The 24,025-nt window shown below is 38.9% G+C and overlaps 1 protein-coding gene across 1 annotated transcript in view; it reads left to right on the forward strand.

The window, feature by feature from the left end:
• The window catches only part of stau2 (staufen double-stranded RNA binding protein 2), a 100,822-nt gene that overhangs the window by 19,994 nt on the left and 56,803 nt on the right, over positions 1 to 24,025 (forward strand). The window contains exons 6-10 of the mRNA XM_031750050.2: positions 1,972 to 2,131; positions 7,906 to 8,013; positions 16,972 to 17,184; positions 17,295 to 17,432; positions 22,714 to 22,842. Of these exons, the coding sequence (XP_031605910.1) occupies positions 1,972 to 2,131; positions 7,906 to 8,013; positions 16,972 to 17,184; positions 17,295 to 17,432; positions 22,714 to 22,842 (748 nt within the window). The remainder of the gene's footprint in view (positions 1 to 1,971; positions 2,132 to 7,905; positions 8,014 to 16,971; positions 17,185 to 17,294; positions 17,433 to 22,713; positions 22,843 to 24,025) is intronic.

Raw genomic sequence — 24,025 nt, forward strand, 5'->3', positions numbered from 1 at the left:
GAAGTCAAAGTTATGCCTCTCCCACTCATTTCTTGTTAACTTGAGCTAATCTCTCAGAAATTTTACCAAGATGGTTGCCAAATGGCTCGAAGTTCTTCTAGGAGACCTTTGTGATGCTGCAAGTAATGAATGAGTGTTTTTATTGAATACTGTAAAACAATTATCAGTGTTAATCTTAATGAAGTCTTCAATTTAGATTTTATTATTGGTTCTTAATTACATAAGTACTTGCTACAGTTTCCATCAGTTATGATAAAATTGGATTTTCCAAAGTAATAACATCTTGGAACAAGGCAGGAGTCGATGAAGCTTGAATTTAAAAGTAAGAGCACGTTTGTCACTACGTCAAACACTTGGCCACAACTGTCCACAGTGAATTGTTTTTGACTAAGAAGGTACTTAAGGTTACTCCCTTGTTTCCCCAAGAGATCACCAACGTGGATGGATCCTAATATTTAATTTGGCACAGGTTTTGATGCCAGTTGCTCTTCCTCACCTATCCCACCCATTTATCCTAGCTACTGGCACTAGCACAGTAGCTTTTTTTTAAAATGTGTGTCTCCTCCCTATCTCAAACTGGGGAACTTTTGCAAGTAAGGTGAATTTTTAATGACGACACGGTGGAGCCACCGTAATTTTTGAGATTAGGATAAATCCCTGACAAATATCTAATCCCCATAAGGATGATCCCTAAAAACTGAGGTCATGATCGCCATATTGTGATCCCCAACTCATATTGTGTATATGGTAAATTTCAGTAAGTTGTTAGCATTGTGATGTTATCATTAGCTTAGTGCTCCACTGTTGGAAGCTGCTAGCATGGCAACTCTTTGTGTTGTTGTACTTTACTACACTAGATAATAAATGAATGATAACATAAGGTCTTAGTTATTAAATTTGAGTACACACAACAGGGTGTTTGTAGCTTTCATACATATCGAAAGGGTTAGGGTTAGCTTTTCTTGATACCTTTTCATTTAATAAAAACTGCAAACGTTTCCAGTGCACGCTGATTTTCCTGTCCAGCATCATCAAGCTTCTTGGGTTGCCCCAAATTCCCACACGCACCCAATCAGTTATTAGGGCTACGACGCCAAGTGGAATGTTGCTCTATAGAAATGTGTACACAAAAAAAGGAAAGCTGCATATCTCTAAAGGCAGTTTCAGTTCAAGACAAAGATGTCACTGTATTTACTTAGTATAGATATAAAAGTTTACAAAAAAATTAAATATAGTTTGGGAACCAGACTCGAGTCAAGACCCATTTCCATAAATCTTAACTGCTGCTATGCATTTGTGTCGACCACATATGGTGTCTGTATGTCCTTGTGAGTATAAGTGTATATTGGCAGAGAAGAAAGCGAACAGCGCGGCGGATATTAAAAAAAACCTTCTCTCTTCTCTTATTAGTTTTCCCACTATTTCTCTTTCCTTGTCCTCAGTCCAGCAGACGTTCTCAGCCCTTCTCCTACTGACCCGGGAGGGGGGTATCACACACGCAGACCTCTAAATCTGCTCAGTGACAGCTCAGTCCCACTCTGTCAGGACCCAAAGAAAGAGAGAATAATCTATGTTTGGGGCAAGAAGAAAGAGGAGAGGATATATGTCCCTGCGCTTTGTTTTGCATGCCTGAGCTGAGATTCAATAGCACTGCATTTTTCAAGTGGTTGGCCAACAGGCTATTGTGTAGTAATTGACCCTGATGAAGTGGTGGGCCTTTAATTTGGAAATGGTGTAAACGGTGAGAATTGATAACTTGGCTCATTATGTTAGAGCCAGTTCCTTCCCTAGCATCTGTTTTTAAAGTGGATGTAAACCTTCGCTTAAGGGTAAGACGACACATTGATCGTCTAATGTCCTTTAATGTGCACTCCTGATCTGCCATATTTTGTGCTACTCGTTTCGTGATAAATCTTCTCTTCTTGCTAATGTTTTTTTGTTTTTTGTTTGTTTGTTTTTTTTTAATTCCAGGTACCATTATCCTGTTCCTAAGATCTTCTATGTGCAGCTGTCTGTAGGGAGTCATGAGTTTATTGGTGAGGGACGCACTCGCCAAGCAGCCAGACACAACGCTGCCATGAAGGCCCTGCAAGCCCTCCGCAATGAACCCATCCCTGAGCGGCCACCACAGGTAAACAGGCAGAAACACATAAAAACAGAAAGGTTACAATAACATTGCATATTTCCCAATGTTTAACCTGCACTTACTAAGTTCTACTGACTTCTGACTGAGTCTTATTGACTTATGGGCAATTTTGGACAACCAAACTTGTGAATGCGATAACTTGAAAACAAGTTGATGGAAAATTTTTAATTCATGCCATAGATGCATCTACTGAAAGTCTCAGACAAGTTCCACTCTCAGTGACCTCGACCTCAAGGTCATAGGTCAGAGGTCATGTTTTCAGAAAATCTTCTGAATGTAATAACTCGAGAAGGAAGTCACCTAGGATTGGTAAATGGACTGGTTCTCATATAGGGCTCTTCTTCTCTGAGAACTCAGAACAATTTTATACAACTTGCCTCATTCACTCATTCATACAAGCACTTTTTTTCTACACTTTTCCTATGTAATTGCTTTCGAACATTCACACACCGATGCACGCTCTGGATGCATCAGAGAACAACTTGGGGTTGTTCTCTGATGCATTACCCAAGAATATGTGAAAATCAATACTACTGGTGCATCGAATGGGAGGCTGATGGGTAGCACTAGCAGCTGCCAGTATTTTTAAACATTATTATAGTTTTATTTTTGCATTTAGAGCCATTTATAAGAAACTGCAATAATTTCAAAAATTGTAACTGAGTAATAATAATCTTGCATAATGCTAAACTAGGGAAAACTGGTTGGACCTCATGACCATGTGCAATTAACTTGCGGTCTTGTTGCCTTTGAAATGGTTGCTCCGATGGGGATGAGGTTTGTGGCCACTCACAGTCAGAGCAAGACTGTGATGAAACAGCAATAAGACACAATCGGACTGTGTCTTAGTGTAGAAATTTGATTCTCTTCATCTGAACGTTCTGTTACTGTCTTACCTGGATGACCGAGCATGCATCAAGACAGTTAACTGCCAGGTACACGCACAGAAAATCACGTTAACTGCTGACATCCAGAGTCCATCCAGGACCTCATAGATTTGAAACAGATTCAGAAATTCCTCTGCAAATAGTGACGTAGTTCCCAGAGTTCATATTGAAATTGTTGAAAGCGACATTGAACTTTACTTTGATTTGGTTCAGAAGTAGGGTTGACTAGAGTTCAATGACTGAACAGTAGTCCAGTTGGGCTCGTCACTTTTTCTGAGAAAGTGTTTACAATATCCAGTGTACTTTCTTTACAGTCTTTATCCTTATTCTGGGGAGTGTACACACATGGAGTTGGCTCGTACTCAGTATTTGGGCATGTTGAAATACACTGAAAAAGATTTGAAACTAGTGGTGTTCAGTACCATGAGTTTCCTACTAAACCGATACCAAATAAAAGCCCTGGCTGCTATTCATGATATAAATCTGATACCTGTTCTGTACAACAAGTATCACTGTCAGTATCAACGCGACGGGTATTGCTTTCACCTAGTGTAGCAGGACCTACTACAAAGGCAGTTTTGAGTACTTTAGTAGGTCTTTATATGACTCTCTGGAGGTCTGGATGGATTTTATCACATAGATTCACAAAACCTTGCAGCTTTGAGAATCCTCCAGTTTTAAATATTTCTTCTGTATCAAAGTAATCCAGTGGTAGCTGTAAGTCCATCCGATTATAGACAGCTTAAAGGGAGCATTCAGTTAAACTGGCAAACGTAATTTTCTAAAATGTACACAAATACAACACAAATCAACAGAATTCAGCTTTGAGAGCTTTGTACATGCTTTCCAGCACCCATGAGCACACAGTCTTGGACATCTTATGGCTGCTTTCTGAGCTTTGGCAAAGCTAATAAACACTCAGATTGTTCTTCTGTTATTTGCAGCCTCATCTGCAGCTTTCATCCTACCCACTGTTATAAACGCCTTCATTAATTAAAGGTGAAAGGATTTTTCCTTTATTTTGATTTGGTGTTGCTTAGAGAATGCTTCTAAATCATGTTTTGTAATATTTCTGCAGTTGCTAAGATGATTGCATATTCACCTTTCATCAGATTGAATCCAGATCCAACTCAGCTCTAATTACTCCAATGTATAATTTAAGCCCTGCAATCTCCATAGTTTTAGTTTGCACCTGGCACAGGGTTATTTTCTGTTCCCCTGTTTCTTTTTTCTTGTGCTTTTCTTTCTGCCTACTCCCAGTGTCATTGTACCTTTCCAGAGTTTCCCTCAGGCATAGCTGTTAACTGTTGTTATCATCTCCCACCGGAAATCAAATTACCCCATATCCTCACAGCCTGGCATCGCTGATGGTTATTCAAAACGCTTTGGCTCTTCTCACTTGCCTGCCTTGCTGTCTTGTGGCGTCGGCCTCCATAAATGAGCTCTTTGTTTGCTGCTGCTTCTGAGTCTTGATTTACAAATTGAGGAACATTCTGTCTACAGTATACGTCTTTCATTCTGTCTCTGCATGAGTCTGTGTGATCCTACATGTGTAAGTGGGCGCCCTCCGGCATAAAGTGTTTCTTTTCACCACGGGCTGTCAAACCTTTATTTTGAGGAAGACCGCAGGTAAATATCAATGACACTGTAATTAGACTGTTTATACACCAGTGGGTCAACAAGATATATTCCCGGGAATCATAAAACACCTGCAATTTTAATGATTAAATGCTTAAATGAATGACTAAATCCGCACCAGTGAGTTTAGCTTCGAGCTAGCCTTCGTTTCTTTATATTGTGCTAGTGACCTATTAAAACTGGATTATAGATGGCAGACAGTTGGTGTCGTAAACCACCGCCTCTGTTCAAAGATGGTCGCTCACAGTGGACGTAAATGGCTTCTTTCACTCCTCTTTCAAACCATCTGTCCTCTCTGTCCAAAATGTGAACGTTGGCATCCTCGAAAGAGTTACCTTTATCCTTTAGATGCAGATGAACTGCTGAGTCTTGTCCCGTGGAGGTGGCTCTTCTATGTTGTGCCATGCGCTTGTGAAGTGGCTGTTTGGTCTCTCCGATGTAGAGGTCTGGGCATTCCTCGCTGCACTGTACAGCATACACCACATTGTTAAGTTTGTGTTTAGGAGTTTTGTCTTTCGGGTGAACCAGTTTCTGTCTGAGTGTGTTGCTGGGTCTGAAGTACACTGGGATGTCGTGTTTGGAGAAAACTCTCCTGAGTTTCTCTGATACACCGGCTACATAGGGGATGACAATGTTGTTGTGTCTGTGTCTTTCGGGTGAACCAGTTTCTGTCTGAGTGTGTTGCTGGGTCTGAAGTACACAAGACAAAACTCCTAAACACAAACTTAACAATGTGGTGTATGCTGTACAGTGCAGCGAGGAATGAGCTCCTTGAAACAAAATTTAAAGAAATAATGGCTAGGTCAAGATTTTTGCACAGTTCTGTATATGCATGTTGCTCTGAGAAAAGTTAAAAGCTCAAGGTGCAAGCTCTGTGAAACAAACAAGCTTGCCTTTAATTTTACTGAATTATATTTTCATCCTCTGGGAGCCCCTTCTTCCTATCTTTTGATAATCCCTTTTAAAATCAGTTGACCTAAATGTAAAAATGAAATGTTTTTCTTCTTTTCATTCACAACAGCTACTTCAAGGTGATTGTTAATATCTGAGAGTTCTTTATGGGTTCTTCTTATACTTTGCATCCATAAATAGAAGAATTGCTGGAATCAGAGTTAGCCCTCTATTTGTCTTTGTCACTGGAAGGTTGCCAGGTCTGCTTGGTCATTCCAGTTTGCACCCAAACATATCGAGCAGCTTGTTAATGCAGCTTTGAGATTAATTCATGCTATTAATCAAACACATCAGTGAAAGAGAAAAGTGTGATCATGAGAAATATGAATCCAAATTAGAACTGAAATGAGAGCAGTGGGAAAAAAATAAGATGAGCACTGAGTCACTTTCAAGTTTCTCTCATGTCTGTGTATATACAGGGCATTAGTTATGTTATATTAGTTATGTATTGTATAGTGCAGCGGTGCTTATTTATTAGTTAGCCATGGTTGTGGCAAACAAAAAATAAATACAAAACAAATCATTGTCACCACCTTTTATTTTTTTTAAACCTCACCAGTTCTCTAAGGTTCTCTTGAGGGTGTAAAACTGTGTCTTTAAAATGCTATTAATAAAATGGCAAAAAAAAGCATTAAATTGCCTTAAATTAAAATCTGATCGGTTTTAAATGTTTTTTGTTTGTGTAGAGGGGGAATAAGTAGCATCATTGTGTGCTACTTATCCCCTCTCTACATATTTTGATCACGGGATGAGCATCCATCCTTAAGGCCATGTTATTTTTTAACAGGCTTTACTCCAATCAGCAGCAAGATAGTTTTGTTTTCTTTTCACATTAAATTTATTTTCACATTTGGAAAATGTTCTGAAACTTAACTAATACTATGTAACAAAACTTTTGCTGTTTCAGCCTCAAGTTTAGTCCTCATTGTGTTTGAAAGGTCTAACAAAAGACTTCTTTATACCTGTTTGCAGGTATAAACAATTTGCTACAGTTTCCACGTTCTTTCTCTTAGCCCTGAGTTGAGTTCTTCACACTACTAAGTGTCCAGTTGCTAGTCCCTGACCAGTTGGCAAGTGGTTGCTGGAGGTTGCTGGCAATTGCTAGGCGGCAACAGCTGAACCAAAAACCTGTGACCTTGTTTTTATGTTTATGATCATGTCATACTGTAGAAAGAAACTGGAGCTGATTGAATACCACACTAATGTTACTGTGTGATGAATGCAAATCTAAGCCTGTTAGAAACAGAATATGGCGTATATCTCAGCATAAGTTAGTCACACATGCCTCTTACCATCTGGAGGTCTTTAGCCCAGTGGGGTAGGTGCAGTAGGACTCCTTCCTGTGAATTTCAAGAGATCTCATAGTGTTAGTCATGTGCCATATCAGGTCATGTACCGAGGCAGGAAAAGGAAAGGAGTCCAAAGGGAAAGACTGCAGTCATTCAGAGTTAATCAGACAAAAAGTGAGACGGCTACATTCATCGACAGATAGCACCAAAAAGCCCCTTGTTGTGTGCCTGGTGACGTGATATCTGTGTTGCAAACTAGGTTTTATCATCAGCAGAGGATACTGTGATGACAAATTGAAAGATTTCAATTCAAACATTAACGGGAATGAATTTAACAATTCCTGTAAGTTACTCTTATCACTAACTTCGTAATTTCAGCCGTAAGTTCAACCCAGAACCGTCATATGTTAAGTCCAGAATTGCTTCATAGGCTAATTAGTTTTTGCTTTTGTGGGAGACAGAACATTGTTTTAATTTTTAACGGTGAAATGTCATCGAGCCTGTCTCTTAGATATAAATGTGTGATTCTCCCCGTGAGCGCTGATCCTTTGATCTTAAGCTTTTCTTGTTCTCTAGTTTGTTTTAAGGAGGACACAGTTTACGATGTCCACAAATTATAACCGATAATTTAAGCTGGAACAGTTTGTCACTATAAAAAATTTTCAAATTTAATAGAAAATCCATTTAAGGGGCCTTCCAGTGCAGACAGAGGACCACCAGTCGTGTCCATGTAACCAAGTTTTTAATTCCATATCAGATAAGGATTGTCTCCAGAAAACAGACAAGCTTCTCGTTGTGGCAGGTTGGCCGACATCCACACTGCTGGTGTGCAGTTCAGTATTGTCCATGTTTGATGACATGCCAAACATGGAGTCACTGTTCATTAGAAATTGTGAAAATAAAAAAAAAATATTCCTTATCATTTTACCATTGTATCAAATGACAGACCTTTGTTAAACATTTCCCTCTTTCGAATCTTGTATTTGTTTTCCAGAATCCAGAGGAAAAGGGGGAGACTGAGGAAGGCGCTGATGCCAGTAAATCAGAGATCAGCCTGGTCTATGAAATTGCCCTCAAGAGGAATTTGTCTGTTAATTTTGAGGTGAGAACAATATGAGAAATACCCACAAGGATATGTTCGTTATTAATGTTATTATTATTGGTACCAAGGGGATTTGCAAGTTGTGATCTTCCTTGAAGTAATTACAGAAGGAATGCAGAATGAAGATAAACTGTGCAGTGAGATGATGTGTAAATAGTCGTGGTGTCCGGGGTTTGTGTAATGTCAAAATGTGGGAAGTGTCTCTAAAATTGTTTTCATCAGTAGCCGTGTGAATAGATAACATGCCGGAAATTGAAGGAGTCACGCTGGGAATCCTCCATTAATAATGAATTTTTTTATTATTATAAGGACGGACGTTTCCTTTACTTGTGCGTCAGTGAGCTCTGTTGTCTTAGTGAGACACATTAAATATGAGTGTGTGTTTCAGTGCGGTTATGGAATTGATTAAGCACGTGGGAATGGATTCAGTGGTGTGGTGTTGTGACTGGTGACTCAGCTTAGCTGGTGCTAATCGAGTACAAACCTCTAAAAGACACTTTACTTTATTAAATCACATTTCAACCTAGACACCCATCCCTGCCCAGAAGGCAAAACGGTTACATAGCACAACACTGCAGAGCTTTGTTTCATTATTTGAGTGCTGCTCTCTCTGAGTAGGCTTTATTTATACAAACTTACTGTTAAATTTAACTATGATGACAAAATCACACCATTCAAAAATCTGCCTTTTACCTCGTTTGTTTTGTTTATGCTTAACTAACTTAAATTCAGTTCCTGAGTCAAGCTCATTGTACTGACTTTACATTGTATCTGATCGTTAATAGACTCATTTAATAAGGCTTTAAAACGAGGCTTATTTATGAATTAACTTTACTTACTAGTATCATCTGCTAAACCAAGCTTTGATATGTTATCAGAATTCTGCCTTTTGCCATTAAAACAGGGATTACATGCATTTCTCAAAACCTGAGCAAAGGCAGTTGGTAATTCTGTGCATTTGGCTCACTTTTGGTTTTCCAGTTAAGCATGTGTAATCATTGTATTCAGGGATTTTCGTTTTTGTGAAGTACATTCTCTGTCATGTCTCATGCCACCTTGGGACTGGCTTTCTTGGCATACAATAGTTTCTGTTTCTTAATCACGGCTGCTTCTGGGAAAAGCTTTTTGCATCAGCTGGTAAAACCCGACATCCAAAACTTAAAACATTGTGTTTCACTGACATGGTCCACTGGATAAGACCAGGATTAAGTTCCTTACTAGCTTTGCCTGACAAGATTCCTTTGGATTCTGCAGGGAATCCTACCACATCTTTTCTGACCATTAGAGTCACAACACAACTTTTTTTTTTTGAATCCATGAAATCTAGTGTGTCCTTGTATGACCCGCTGGTTCAGTGCTCCTTGGCTTTCACCATATCTCAGCTGACTCATCCAATATTCTCTCCCTCATCGCTCCCCTCTTCTTCTTCTGCACTCAGCAAGGTGCCAAAAACAAGAGAGGCTCAGTTTACAATGTGTGCCCCCTCCCTTCCTCCACAGAGTTCCTCCCTTCCACCTCTCTTACATCAGTCCCAAAAATTACAGAGGGCAGTTCCTTATAGACACTAGGGGGATGTGAAGATGGGCTGAGAGGAAATGAACTGTAAGGAGAGGAAGGGAGGTAAAATCTTCTCACTGTGTTTACTTTGCTTGTTAATAAGAGTTTACACAACAGTGGAAAAATTATCTGCAAAGCTATCCAATCCTCCCTTTTTCCCTCCACCTTTCAGCTTCTTTGTTAACAAAATGTATTTACTCACTAGGGTATGGAATGGCTACCCTGTGAGTCCTACCTTGCGTTGAACCAAAGGAATTACACTCACCTTCCTGGAACTGCTATTAATAATTTCATCCAGCTAAATCTGGATTGACATGATTCATTATCTGTTATGTCTTTGTCACTGGCAGCAGTCATTTCGCTTTCATTTTCAGTCCCTCCTAACTGGAGGCTGAGAGCAGCAGTTTTTAAAAGAAGAACACAGCCACATTCCTCCGAGCGGTCTCTCCTCTGCTCACTGTCAGTCTGGAGACAGACTGTTCATTACTGCTGTCTGATGAGCAGTAAATCAGTAAATATTCTCCATGTGCTTTCTCTCACAACACTTATTCTCTTTCACCATCTCCCTACATTTCTGTCAACAGTTCATTTTCTTTGACTATTTCACAAGTTACGAGTTGTGTGCACTTTTTGACAGCAGTGTTTAGCTTGGTTTGTTTGGTCTACCTTCTACTGTAAAAGGATATCATTTTTTAAATCAGAGGGATCAGTTTCTTTTTTTTTTCTGTGCTACATCAAGCAAATGTTTAAGGGTCAGACGGCAACAAACAATAATCAACAAATTATTTATTTTTAATTTTGGCAAAGCATGTGATTACCCATAACAAGGCATTTGAATCAAGCGGCAACCTCTGAGGAATAAAAATTAATGCAGAAATGCAAAACTTTTCAGTCCCTCCAGTGGCCTCCTGATAGCTACACCCCACCCCTCCCATCACAGACTCCTATGTTAAAATGGGAGTCCCCTCGATTTCAGCCATGAAAATAAAACAAAGACAAATGGCCACACACATTCATTTAAAAAAGAAGAAGAAAGAAATACTTTAAAAAAGGGAAATCAAAGAAATAAGTAAATGAAGGGGAAAAAGAAACATCTGTCCATCCATTTTCTTAACTGCTTATCCAGTTGCTGTAGCTGCCATTTGGCGATGAATGGAAAGAGGACTGAAAAGAAACCCCTGATACAGTTAATCTAGTTGAATCACTTTACAATAGAGTTACCTTCTATTTGTGTCACTTACATGTGAGAATTAAATTATCCCGAAGCACTTGAACCCAATTTTCCTTATGAAAAGACAGTCATATTCTCACTACTGTACATTTTTCAGTAACGCACTGATGAAGTGTCACTAAGTAAAAGGATAAACTACTAATGAAATTGTGAACGTAACCCAATTATTTAAGAATTACACAATAAGTTATCACACTCAGTACTTTGTTTGAGAAACAAAAATAGAGAGCACTTTTTGATGGATCTCCCCTCATTAAGAAGTAATTTGTTAAACTGCGGCTAAATTAAAAGATTGTTCCACTGACAAGTTGACTTGAACCGGCAACTTCTTCAGAGAGTAGTCACTGGTGGCAAGACTCATAGCGTTTGATCTGTTAAGACTGACATATCGGCAGTCTTTCTGGACGTGGAACTCCATAAACCAACATACTAGATAATAATTAAAGATAAAACTAAAGAAAAATTACAAGCACAGAGATTGAAATCCATCCTCTCCCTCTCCTTGCATAACATACATTTCTCTTTCCCTCATAGCTTTCATTTCTCTTGAGCAGATTCACTTTAATCCCCACTCTTAGATGCAGTATGTTCTCACTCTGCCATTATGCTGTGGTTGGAGATCAAGTGTGAATTACTGAATTACTTGTTTTTATGGATTTCATTTTGCACACTCAGTCCATTAAATTCCAACTAAGTTGACAAAGTTTTGCTTTATGCCTTTCCTCTTTACTGAATCTTCTTTGATGCACACCCTCGTCTAACCTGACACACATAGATGCGTCCCACATAAAACAGTAATGGTCATCTCTCATGTGAATGCCTTTCACAGCAACCATGTTTTCACATCAGCTCATCCCTGCCCTTACTGGGGCATGAAATTACCCGTGAGTCACTGTTAGCGAGTGTCTGCTTTCCCATCCCTCTGCAGCGATGAGGGTCGTTGCCACCCTGAGAGCCAGTTGGCTCATTTATTCCCCCCGTCAGGCAATATCAAACAGATGTCAGCATCAAAGAGGAACCAATCTATAAATCACGGCTTGTGTGTTGGATCGGAGGCTCCTTTTCCAAGGAGGACACAAGAGAAGAGGGTCCGAGCCAAGAACCACCCATCTTACAAGAATCAGCTTCCCTCAGGGCTTGTCCATCCACCGCTCATCACAAAAGAGCCTTTCTTCCCTTTACCAGTCCCTACTATTGTCCTACCCTGCTCCCATAGCCTCCTCTTCTAGAGTACCTGAGTTCTCGCATGCTCAAATCCTCAGACTGCTCAGGGTATTAATGTCTCCACGCGAAGCTGGAGACATGATTGAATAAGAACAAATAAAGAGACAAGAATAGATGGGATTTTTTAAAAAAAATTCAACATTGAATTACCAAAGGTTTCCTGTATACAATCTGATCCTTGTCATTAGGTAGCAGACGGGTGTGTTTGTCTATTTGTTTGCATGTATGTGTGTCTGACTGTGCGTGTAAATGAATGGAAGTGCTGAAATCCCATCGGTGTGGCGCAGATCCCGTGTCGTCTGCCAGGAGACTGACTGCAGCTTGTCTGCCGCCATCCTGTGCCAAGAGTAGGTGACATTGAATGCATAGCTATATACGCATTGTCTCATACTTTTTGTTGACTTGCCATATGTCCATGTAGGCCACATTTGATCTCGTTCTTCCTATTGGTGACTTTACGTTTTCAATTTAAACAGCACAGATTAATCATAAGCAAGTGGAACACTTCTGGAGGGCTTATGCTCCAGTATTTGTGTGAGTCTCACTCTGAAAAGCCTGTTATGGTAAAGAAAACCCACAAAAAACACCTTCCTGAATGACAAAGAGGATGAATGTAGTTACAGAACATTGACTCTACTCTGTTAATTAATATAACTGCTGTACACATTCAAAACAAGAAATAGTAGATTTTGGGGGAATTCTCTCATTGGCTTTCTCACCAAGAGTTAGATGTAAAGATCAATGCCCCTGTAAGATGTGTAAATGCTAAATGGACTAGTTCTCTCTACTTTTTCTACTGCTCTACCTCCTGAGCTACAGTCATCCCTAAAGAAGAGTGAAACATTTAACTTGGCGCTGTCCAATAGTGACAAATTCTGCCTGCCAAAAACAGCTCATTAATTAATTGATGTCATACCTAATTTAATTAGTATGAAAACCAAAATATTGTCTGTTTTCTTTTAAGTTTTCTGTTTATGGAGATTATGTGCCAGAACATTTCTTGACTGAGTCTCTGCTTATTCACTAAAGTTAAAGACTTGATGTTCTGTGTGATTAACAAGGAGACACAGAAGGTTTGAGTGACAATAGAACTGAGAAGAGCTGAAGAGGTTTCCTGTCTTGCACATCTGATTATTTGTTACAACAGCATCAAAGACTTGTCTTTTACATATAGGTCCTTAGGTGTTTGTAAAAATATAGAACCTTCGTCATTTTATTCATGTATTCCATCATACTTGATATTAAATAAAATAATACGTGATTGAAATGCTGACTTTCAGCTCTAATTTAAGGACTAAGCAAAAGTTCTTCATTAACTATTTATGAAATATGACCATTTTTGTGCATTTTCCTCCGTTTTCAGATGCTAAGGGTAAATTGACAGTCACTTTTGAGCCCTGTTCCCTTGTTTAATCATGACATATTAACCAGATAAAAAGTCATTATTGAACTTGCATTTGGTAACTGTTAAAGATAAACCTTCAGTAATAAAACTGTACGAGTGACAAGTCCCCAATCTGGTACTTCTGAAAAACAAGGAAAGCACTGACCATCTTGGCAACACCCAAAGATCTGAAAGACTGCAGAAGACAACTTAAGGGGATGATTGCAGAATATTTTCAGTGTTTATAAAAACCCCTTGATAACATCTAGCCAAGTTAAGAACACTGTTGAGGAGGCAGGCTTATCGTTGTCAAAGTGGATGAGTAAATAAATGGATAATGGCCCAAGAGTTTCTCAGGGCAAAGAAATAGGATATTCTTGAATTGGCCGAGTCAGCCACCGGATGTCAACCCAAGATTTATATTTAATTTGTATTTAATACTTTAATACTTGATTTATATTTAATACTTTTTAGTTATTAAATGCAAACTGAAGACAAAGAGACCCACAAACACGACACAAGTGAAGATGGCTACAATAAAGGCCTAGCAGAGCATTGCAAAAGAGGAAACAGCATTAGGTGATGTCAGAGGGCTCTAGACTTCAGACGTTAAGTCATAAATTTTACGGTAATTTAGGGCTTTTAATGGTGTCGTTGAACTTCTCTCTTTCTAAGGTAAAGTGACTGTAGAGCATGCAGTACATCTTTTATTCCTTTAAAAATATGAATTGGGTGCACAAGTTTATTTATTTATTTCGTATTTTCTGTAATCCACACAGGGTCAGAAGTAGACATACATAGACAGATATGTACTCCCCGCCCCCAGTAAGTTTTGGTTAAATGCCACTTAGCAAGTTGGACCTTGACTAGATACTTTTAGTAACCATCAACAAGCTTCTGGCATAATTCTGTCTGGACATTTGACGACTCTTCTTGGCAGAATTGGCAGAGTTCATTTAAATTGGTTTAGTTTCCTGGCACGTGCCCTCCTTTGAAGCATAGTCCACAAACTTTCAATAGGGTTGAGGTCGAGGCTGGAAGGCCATTACAGAAGCTCAATTTTAGCCATCTTTATCCATTCCAAAACCAGTTCTGATGTGGGTTTGGGATCATTGTCTGGTTGCAGGAACAGCCATCTAGTTAATTTGATTTGAGGTAAAGTTGAAGAATTTGAGGTTGTCCTATTTCTTGATTATTCCATCCACTGTTTTGCAATGTACCAATACAAGTGGCAACAAAACAGCCCTGGAGCATGATGGTTCCACTACCATTCTTGGCAGCTGGTACATTGTTCTTACATTTTGAAAGCCTCACCTTTACTCCTCCAAACATCCTCTTGTCATTGTGGTCAAATCTGTTGTCTTCATAGCTCAGTCTTTCGCTTGTCTGACTATAAAACCTTTTTTCCAGACCTTTGCAAAGTGGTGACACATCTGAATAACTTGTATTTATGCATTTTTTTTAACTTATGATGATCTTGGAATCTGCAGTTGTTTAGAAAATGGCTCCCAATTTGTATAAATCTCCAGTTCTCCTTCTCAGAACTACTGAGTTGCCTGGACTTTCCCATTGTTCTAAGTATTGGTCAATCTAATGAGTGCTGTAAAACAACTCCTTTTTATGCGGACAAAGAAAAGCTACCAGTAGTAGTCAATCATGATCACAAACAGTAAGTTAGTAGGGCTTAACCTTGTCAAGTGAAAGGCACTGCAGAACCTTCAGCACCACTTATTAAAAGATTTGAGTGTATGCATATGTTTATGTGGATTAGAGAAAATCCAAAATAACTTCAAACTGCAACCAATTCTTCTTTTTTAATGTCATTAAAGATGTGTGCTGTACAATCATTCCATCCTAGAAAAAGAACAGTTTAGATGAGGCCAGAACTACTGTGACATTCACATCCAGGATCACTATATGTAAAGTTCTGTATAAAAATGAATAAAAATGGCCTCCGAAGTAAGGCTGAAAGTCAGCCACGTGTTGATTGTTTGATTCAAAATCTATTGCAAAAATGTTATTGTCTAGATATTTATGGCCCTAATTACACATTTCACTGTTAATCCATTTCTATTTCCTCAAACTGACATAATCTTAGCTGAACAGTGGCCGGTGATGTGCGACGTCATCGCCAACACTATGCCTTAAAAAAAAAATATCTGACTCGGGATGCTTCCAGTCCCATTGAATGTTGTAACATACAAGAAGCTGCCATGTTACATTTCCCTTTTCTGGTGATGAGCAAGACCAGAGTTAGATCCCTTGGGTGGGAGTAAGTTTGGCTGATAGCTTGGACGGCTAGTGCTCCAAGGCTTCACTACAGCGCACATGCTAACCTACTGTATACTTGAATTCCTTGTGCAGGACTGCCCACAGGCTGACAGGTTAACAGTGATGGAAAACATGGGGCCCAGTGTATGCTCTGTTAAGAAAATGTTGGGGTCAGTTGAGTAGGAAGCGAAAAGAAGTGATCATGTATGTGATAAAATGTGTTAATTGCATTAACATTATGCGTGTCTGCTCTGAGTTCTCTGTTTTACTTGTGGGCATAGTTGTATGTGTGGTATCTGTCTAAACATTCACTAACTGATTTCTATTTGTTTAGTTTTCATGCACAGGACTTGCCTTGTCACTTCAGTTTAATTGAACTAAAATGTTTGTTTTTTTGGGTGTCGTGTAGATTGAAGAGGGGGTATGGACACATTATCCTTTGTTTCCCCAAAGGTCTGGTATTAGTCTGTGTTGATGTGTGAAGTATTTGAGGAATGCTCTAGGTTCCGCTTATCAGTTTAATCTGTTTTATCGGTCACTGAGTTCAAATCAACTGTTGCTAGATTGCATCTGATTACTACAATTTGTGCTGTCTGCACCACAAATTAAGCTCAAATGAAGAAAATCAGGAGAGAGCGTGGGAGGGGGCTGAAAAAATCCAAAGCAGCACACAGCTGCTGCAGCAAAAAAAACAGGGAGAGCAAGGGAGAAAGCCATCGAGCTAGGAACCGACGTTCACCGAACATGTAGAGCTGGACTCAGTAAGTGTGTGAAACTTAATTCTTCCTCGAGCATGTTTTCCTATATAAGAACCCCACCTGCTACACACACATCCACACACTCACACACTGTGGTTGGACTTCACAGGAAGTAGATGTGATTGCAGAAGCATGACCTAACGCCAGCCGGTGTTTGTTTTAGGTCTCCCAGGTGACCAGAGGCTAGAGGAAGGAAACTGAGCCTTCATCACTAGAGACTGTCATCTAGGAACATGTTACTTTTCATATGTGTGTTTGTGCGTCAGTGTTGTTCAGTTCTGAGTGTTTTGTATATGGGTAACACACCCACATATGGGTGGGTAGCAGTATGTGACCATTGAGAGCAGATGTTTTGGATCACCTGGTGTAGCTGCTCACAGAGAGCTTTGCACACACTCCTTTATACATGTTACACACAGGAGAAAAAACCCACACACATATAAATTCAGATTTTGTGTTATCATTTTTACTTAATTTCTTTTTTATGAAGAAAAAACCCCTCCGATCTGTGTTTCTCCAAAAAACCTTTCCAGGTGTTGAAGGAGAGTGGGCCCCCACACATGAAAAGCTTCCTGACCCGTGTCACCGTGGGGGAGTTCTCTGCTGAGGGTGAGGGCAACAGCAAGAAGCTGTCAAAGAAACGTGCCGCTCTGTCCATCCTGCAGGACCTGAAGAAGCTTCCCTCCATACCCACTGTGGAAAAACCCAAGACACACTACAAGAAACGAACCAAGACCATCCTCAAGGTACTTTAATAAAGTAAACCAACAGGCACACACCTGCTTTTAGTGAAGTTCGGCAGAATAAATGATTGTGATTATTACAAGAGATCGTCACTGGCTTTTTTTCCTTGTAGACAGGACCAGACTATGGACAGGGCATGAACCCAATCAGCCGTCTAGCCCAGATCCAGCAGGCCAAAAAGGAAAAGGAGCCCGAGTACCTGCTGCTCTCAGAGAGAGGGATGCCCCGACGTCGGGAGTTCATCATGCAGGTAAATTCCTGGTCACAGAATATGCAACTACAAGAAAAGACATTCCCAGACTAGGATTTTGAAAGGTTTTAGCAAACTATATGATGTCCTGCAAATACCAGACCACTTTCTCATATTAAAGTAGGAATTAACAGCAGACCAGACACAAAGAACACATTGTACTCATCAAACCCACCTTGTCTCAGTCAACTAAGTCCACTTTCCAATTTGCGCTTCTGAATGTTAGATGTTTAGCAAATTAGGCTTTTATTTTTAATGATGTCACTGTTACTAATAAACTGGATTTTATCCTTCTAATGGAAACCTGGCTTGATAAGAGTGATTGAACAGCTGATTGAAATATCGATGACTAATTGTAGTTTTGAATACTGCATGCATGCAAGCAGGAGGTGGTGTGATCACTGTATAGAATCATTTTTAGCTGCAAATTTTTGACATTTGACAGTTAACTGAGTTTTGAATGTAATCAGTTTATTGGCATGTTTTTGGATGATGAACTGACCCACATATACAAATATTTTAGACTTTGCTATCTCCGATTATTATTGCATATTTTCAGAAGTATTTCGTTCACCTGCCAAAACAAAAAGCAAAGTAAAAAGTACACATTACCAGTACTGTTGTCATGTGATGAAATGATGGACAATTATCGATTGTATCGTTCCTGTCAGAACTGTTAAAATGCGTTCTCTACCTAAAGTACCTTGGAGTGAAAAGTTAAAGATGACTAAAAAAACCTGCTGTAGATCTGAGAGAAATCATAGAAAAATAAACTATAAATTGACTTTGAAATCTTTTAGAACTAAAAAAAAATACACAAAATGGAAATATTTGTTGTTGCTCCAAAAAGAGACAGAGAGAGAAAATGTATTCATACTTATAATCTCTTTCTCTCAAACACAGTGAGCAAGTCAGGAACTGTGGCATAATTTTGGGCAGTGATCTCAATTTGACAATCATTTTATAAAGTCACCAGGACTGCTCTTATCTCAAACTAAGAAATTGGCTCCTGCTTTCATATCAAACAGGATAGACTAGTGTAACGCTTTATTTACGGGATTATCTAAATCATCAGTAGGATGTCTTCAGCTTGTCCACATTGTAGCAGCCTTACACGTATGTAAGTAACGTCATTGGTTGCCAGTTCAATACAAGATTACCTTTAAATCCTTCTGTTAGTTCATAAAGCTCTCAGTGGTTTGGCCCTCCAGTGCATCTCTGACTTGCTCAGTGTCTATAACCCAGTTACAGCTTTCAGTTACTTCTTTGGAAGAAGCCGCCCGCTGACCCGAGGTCAATTCCATTTGTGTCCACATTCAAAAACAAATTAAAACCTTTTTATTCTCACAGACATACACTTAATAACTGTGTGTGTCTCTAGGTATCATAGACCTACATAGCTAGGTCTTTATTGTTGTGTTATTGCATCGTTTTTTAAGCACATTGAGTTTACGTGTAATGAAATGTGCTGTGTAAGTAAATAAATTCCCGTTGCCAATGTGGCCTGTTAAGTAGTCCTAAGGAAGTAAAAAGAATAGGGTTATATATGCTGTAGAAGAAAAGCATCTTAGCTCATATCTGCTGAATCTCAGTCTGCTACATACATGAAGGATGGCTATATGTGGATAATGAACGTGGGTGTGAAGTTTCTTAGGTTTCCAGAGGGGTTATGATCCCTAACTGTGTTAGCATGACAGCTCCCCTTTGTTCAAACAAGGTCGTTTTTGAACAGCGTGCTAATGTGCAGAAAAAAATCCATTCCCCTCTTGCACCACTGACCAGCTTTGTTCTTTTAATTGTGGAACCTACTTCCAGTTTTGCCTTTGCAGTATTTATTATTTACTATGTCAAAGAATGGGGAAAAATGTTGTTGGTTAATGTTTAGTCACCAGAAGACATGTGAATAATTTAATGCATTTGGTGCAAACATGGTTATTTTGTCAGGAACATGTGGTAGAATAACTGAACATTTAAAGTCTGTTTTCATTTACTGCACTTCAACGTTGGATTAAAATGATTTGGGCCTCCTCATGTTTCCTTTCACCATTTTCTCTTCTCCTCTTTGTCTCTCATGCTCGGCATTCCTTTGTGAAACATTCTGTTTAGCATTTATTATGTTTATAGATGCAGTTAAAGCTTAGAATAGATGAACATCCATCTTTACAGCCCTGTTTCCATCACTGGCGCAGCCAACTTTATTTTATGCTATTACATTTCAAGTTGTCGGTGGCACGAAGTCTGTTTTCTGTACCACAGGACAATACTGGAATGTGCCTGTGTATTAAGGAGCTAGTATTCATAAAATTTCATGTTCCTCTGTCAGCTGCAACCTTTCCCCTTTAACTTAGTTACGGGTGATTTGGTGTTTATTATTAGTCCAGTAAACAGAGTAGGATCTTTGTATGAGGAAATCTCATCAGATACCACAGTTATCTCTTTCAGAGTTGTTTAGCCCATTTGAGGTCATGCATGAAAAACCACAGGAGAAGAAAAATAATTTGTGTCTGCAAGTTGAAACTATTTCAGTTAATACATTGTGCACTTTAAACTTGGAATTTGCCTTCTTTAATTTACCTGTCCCACTTTTACAAGTTAAAGCTAAACTACTGTTTCTGCCAAATTTGTCTCTTTTATTATACATGTGTTAAAATTAATTTGCAATTAAGATTAAAGGACAATCTTGAGAAATGCTATGTTAATTTGAAAAGAATTTGTCAGGTAAATGTCAATGACATTTATGTAAATCAGATCATTACATGATTTTGTTTTATTAAGCTGTCACAAATCAGTCAAGCACATTGTGTAAAGTAGGGAATCCATACAATGCTATAGTTCAATAACTATTCAATTATGAACTCAATAAATATTCACAACACAGTGATTCTGCAGTACACAGTCTTTAGCAGGACGTTTGCAATAGTTTTGTAACAGAAGAAGAGAAAACTGAATCTTTGTGTGTTATTGCTCCTCACTTTTAATGAGTCGGTTCAATGAATTAGCTCTTTGATTTGCTTTCCCCTGCTATCCATGTTGTCTGGTACTTTCCCTCTGAGTTTCTTCCTAACTTCATCTCTTGAGAAATTGTACCAGCCAGTTTACAGTTGGTTTAGTGTTTTAATGAGAATATTGATATTTGACATCAGTGTATATTGAAAGTATTTCACATGAGGAAGTGATTAGTTATGTTGCTGCTTTGATATTCTGCCCCACCCTTAATGTGAAAGAAAAACATCTTTGCATGTTGGACTGATGGGAACCATACAGAGGTCTGACTTACTGTGCTGCTTGTAATTCACTTATTTTTCAGCAGAGGTGTGTTTTTAAATTTTCTGTGTCAGCCACACCTTCACATAATTTGTATCTACAAAACATTTCTAAATTTGTTCAGGTACGACAATATTAATGAATCACTGGTTAGCGTGTGAAACATTCATATGTATCGTAAATAGCAAAGCAAAAGAAATGCTCAGAATTACAGGTAAAGAAAATGAAATACCAAATGGAAAGGTGACTGTCATTGACTTGTCATAGCCGAGTGTTGTCATATACAGTTCTTGGTACTGTTCTATAGATACCAGGGAATCTAGATTTCTTTTTTCCTTTGAACTAAGTTTCTCATCTTGGAGTGACCAATCTGGTTGCTCCTTGTGCTCGACCTTTTTTTTTTCTTTTTCTTTTAGTCTTTTCATCCTTTATTTTCCTGTATCAATTCTGATTTCCAAACTGTTTTTTTTTTCTTTTTTTAAAAAAATTGAGCCACAGTGAGTTTCTTGGGTAGAGATATTTTAGCCCTTTTAACCTCATATTTTAACCTCAATTATTTCAGCCTGAGCTAGTGTCTTCAGTTGGACTTTCACCCACTTGCAGGATTCTCTCATACATCTCTTTCTCTACGTCACCTGGCGTCAAACATCTTTCTTTATATAAAGAAATTAGCTAATGGCAATAAATTTGATAGTAATTTTGTGTACGTGATTGTTTTTTGCGCAGGGCAAGAATGTTTCCATGAAAATATTCATGAATGAGCGTCATTGATCCAGAGAGCTTGTGGTTTGTTCTTTGCAAACCTAAGCCATGCGGTCATGTTCTTTTTAGAGAGAAGAGGCTTTCTCCTCGCAGCCCTTCCAAACAAACCACACTTGTTCAGTCTTTTTATAATCGTGCTGTCATGAACTTTAAAATTCAACATGCTAACTGAGGCCTTTTTTTGTTTGATTGTTTATTCGTTTGTTTGGTTTTTTGCAAATTTTTTGGGTGAATTTTCTAGGACATATACTCCTGGAAAGATTGTGGCATTGTACTAACCCACACCGCTTCACACCGTAAAATTGCTAAACGTGTGCATTTAGAGGTGTTATTTATGCTCGCCATTTTAACAGCAGTCTGTCTTTTTCTCTTCCTATTCATCTTTCCCTGGCTGCCTCTCCCAGTCAAACTCTCCCACTTAGTCTCTCGTTCCATAATCCTTTTCTTTCATGTGAAGAACAGAGCTTCTCTTAGCATCAGGCGGTAATTCAGCCTCAAACCTATTCTCCATGCCTCTTTGATGCACACATTAGTCCCCGTGAGTGTGTGTGTTCTTTTGTGCAGTCCACTCCATCTTCTAAAATTTCCACATTGTTTCCTTTGGTAGGCAGCAGGGCTCAAATGAGTCTCTGTTTTCGTATCGTTTGTCTGAAGCCATCACTTCAGAAAGGGCTCCACCTTTTGTCAAATGCTTTTTGAGGAGCTGATCATTGTTTAAATTTTGATAAAAGAGTGATTGTGTTTGTTTAGTGATTGGGGAATTTATTGAGGCCTTCCTTCCTTCTCCTTCTGTTGTGACCTTCGTGATGTATTCCGATGAGTACTTAGCGAGCATGTCAGACCACTTTGACTGAGTGCACTGAGGCCTGGCAGTTCACAGGCTTTGGCTCCCAGAATGTTATTTGTACAGTGTAATTGTCTGTTTGGATAACATAACGACGTCTGATATTCTCTTGGAAATTTCTGCTTACATTCTGTGTAGACAGATTTAATGTTTTGGGATTACTGAAAAACAAACATTTCACTCAGATTCTTTTTGTGCAATGTGCACTGCATGGCTGCCTCAGCTCAGAAAAAGAGAGAAAAGAAACTTTTTTCTTTTTTTTAAAGTAAAGAACAGTTAGTCATTATCACAACAGGATGCATCAGCAAAACCAGAATGTTCAGTTGTGAATCAGCAAATATTGCTACTGTCTTTATCTCACTTGTGTGTACTGGTTTCTTTATATGCGTGTTTTCCTCCATTCCCATACAGGTGAAGGTGAATAATGAGGTTGCCACGGGAACAGGGCCCAACAAGAAGGTTGCCAAGCGGAATGCAGCTGAGGCTATGCTGCTACAGCTGGGATACAAGGCCTCCACAGTCCCTCAGAACCCGGCTGAGGTAAAAACGCCTTCGCCAACTTGTATATTTCATATCTGTTTTATATACAAGCCTCCCACTTTCCTGCACAACTGTTTATTTATCTTACTTCCTGACTGGTAGTAGTTGTATATTGTTAAATGTTATTTGAAGTTTTAAAAGATTCTACATGATGGGGGAAAAAAATAAATCACACAATTAATTATACAGAAGGTTTTGTTCACAGCCGTTTTAGAAATGTAAACTTTCCCAGCGCTGGTATCTTATACTACATCTATAAATTTTCTCATTTGTTTCATAATGATATGAATATATCAGTATGATCCACAGATTACATTTGCTTCTGTTTTCTTGTAGCTACTAAAGTGAAAACATGTTAAACTGTTGAAGAGGTGGACACTTTATTAGTTATACCTTGATAGCGCTAAGCTGGCTCCCCTTTTGCCTTCAGAACTGCAATAATTCTTCGTGGCACAGATTAATCAAAGTGCTGGAAACATTCCTCAGAGATTTTGAACCACATTGACATGACATCATCATGCATTTGCTGCAGATGTTGTCAGTTGCACATCCATAATGTGAATCACATCCCAAAGGTGCTCTGTTGGATTGATTGTGAGGCCATTTGAGTACACTGAACTCATTGTGATGTTCAAGAAATACGTTTGTGATTTTTTGAGCCTTGTGACATGGTGTAATATCCTGCTGGAAGTAGCCAACAGAAGATGGATATTGTGTGGTCATAAAGAGGTGGACATGGTCAACAACAGCTCACCTTCCTAGTCAGGTAGGCTGTGGCATTAAAAAGATGGTCAGCTGGTACCAAAGGACCTATGAAAATATGGAAATGCTAAAAAATATCACTCACACCATTATACCACCACCAGCAGCGTGAACCATTGAAACAACCCAGGATGTTTTAATGTTGTTTACATGAAATTATTATCCTGCCACTTTTTCAATCTTCTGTTCTGCAATTTTGGTGAGCCCTTTTGAATTGTAGCACCTGTTTCCTGTTCTTATCTGACAAGAGTGGCACCCAGTGTGGTCTTCTGCTGCTGTAGCCCATCTGCACCAAAGTTCGATGTGCATTTAGAGATGCTGTTCTGCATACCTTTGTTGTATCAAGTAGTTATTTGAGTTACTGTTGCCCTCCTAGAGAACTGGTACTCATTTTCTCTTTTTTGGACCATTCTCGGGTTTA

The sequence above is a fragment of the Oreochromis aureus genome, linkage group 9, assembly GCF_013358895.1.
Source record: "Oreochromis aureus strain Israel breed Guangdong linkage group 9, ZZ_aureus, whole genome shotgun sequence".
In the NCBI taxonomy this organism is placed as follows: domain Eukaryota; kingdom Metazoa; phylum Chordata; class Actinopteri; order Cichliformes; family Cichlidae; genus Oreochromis; species Oreochromis aureus.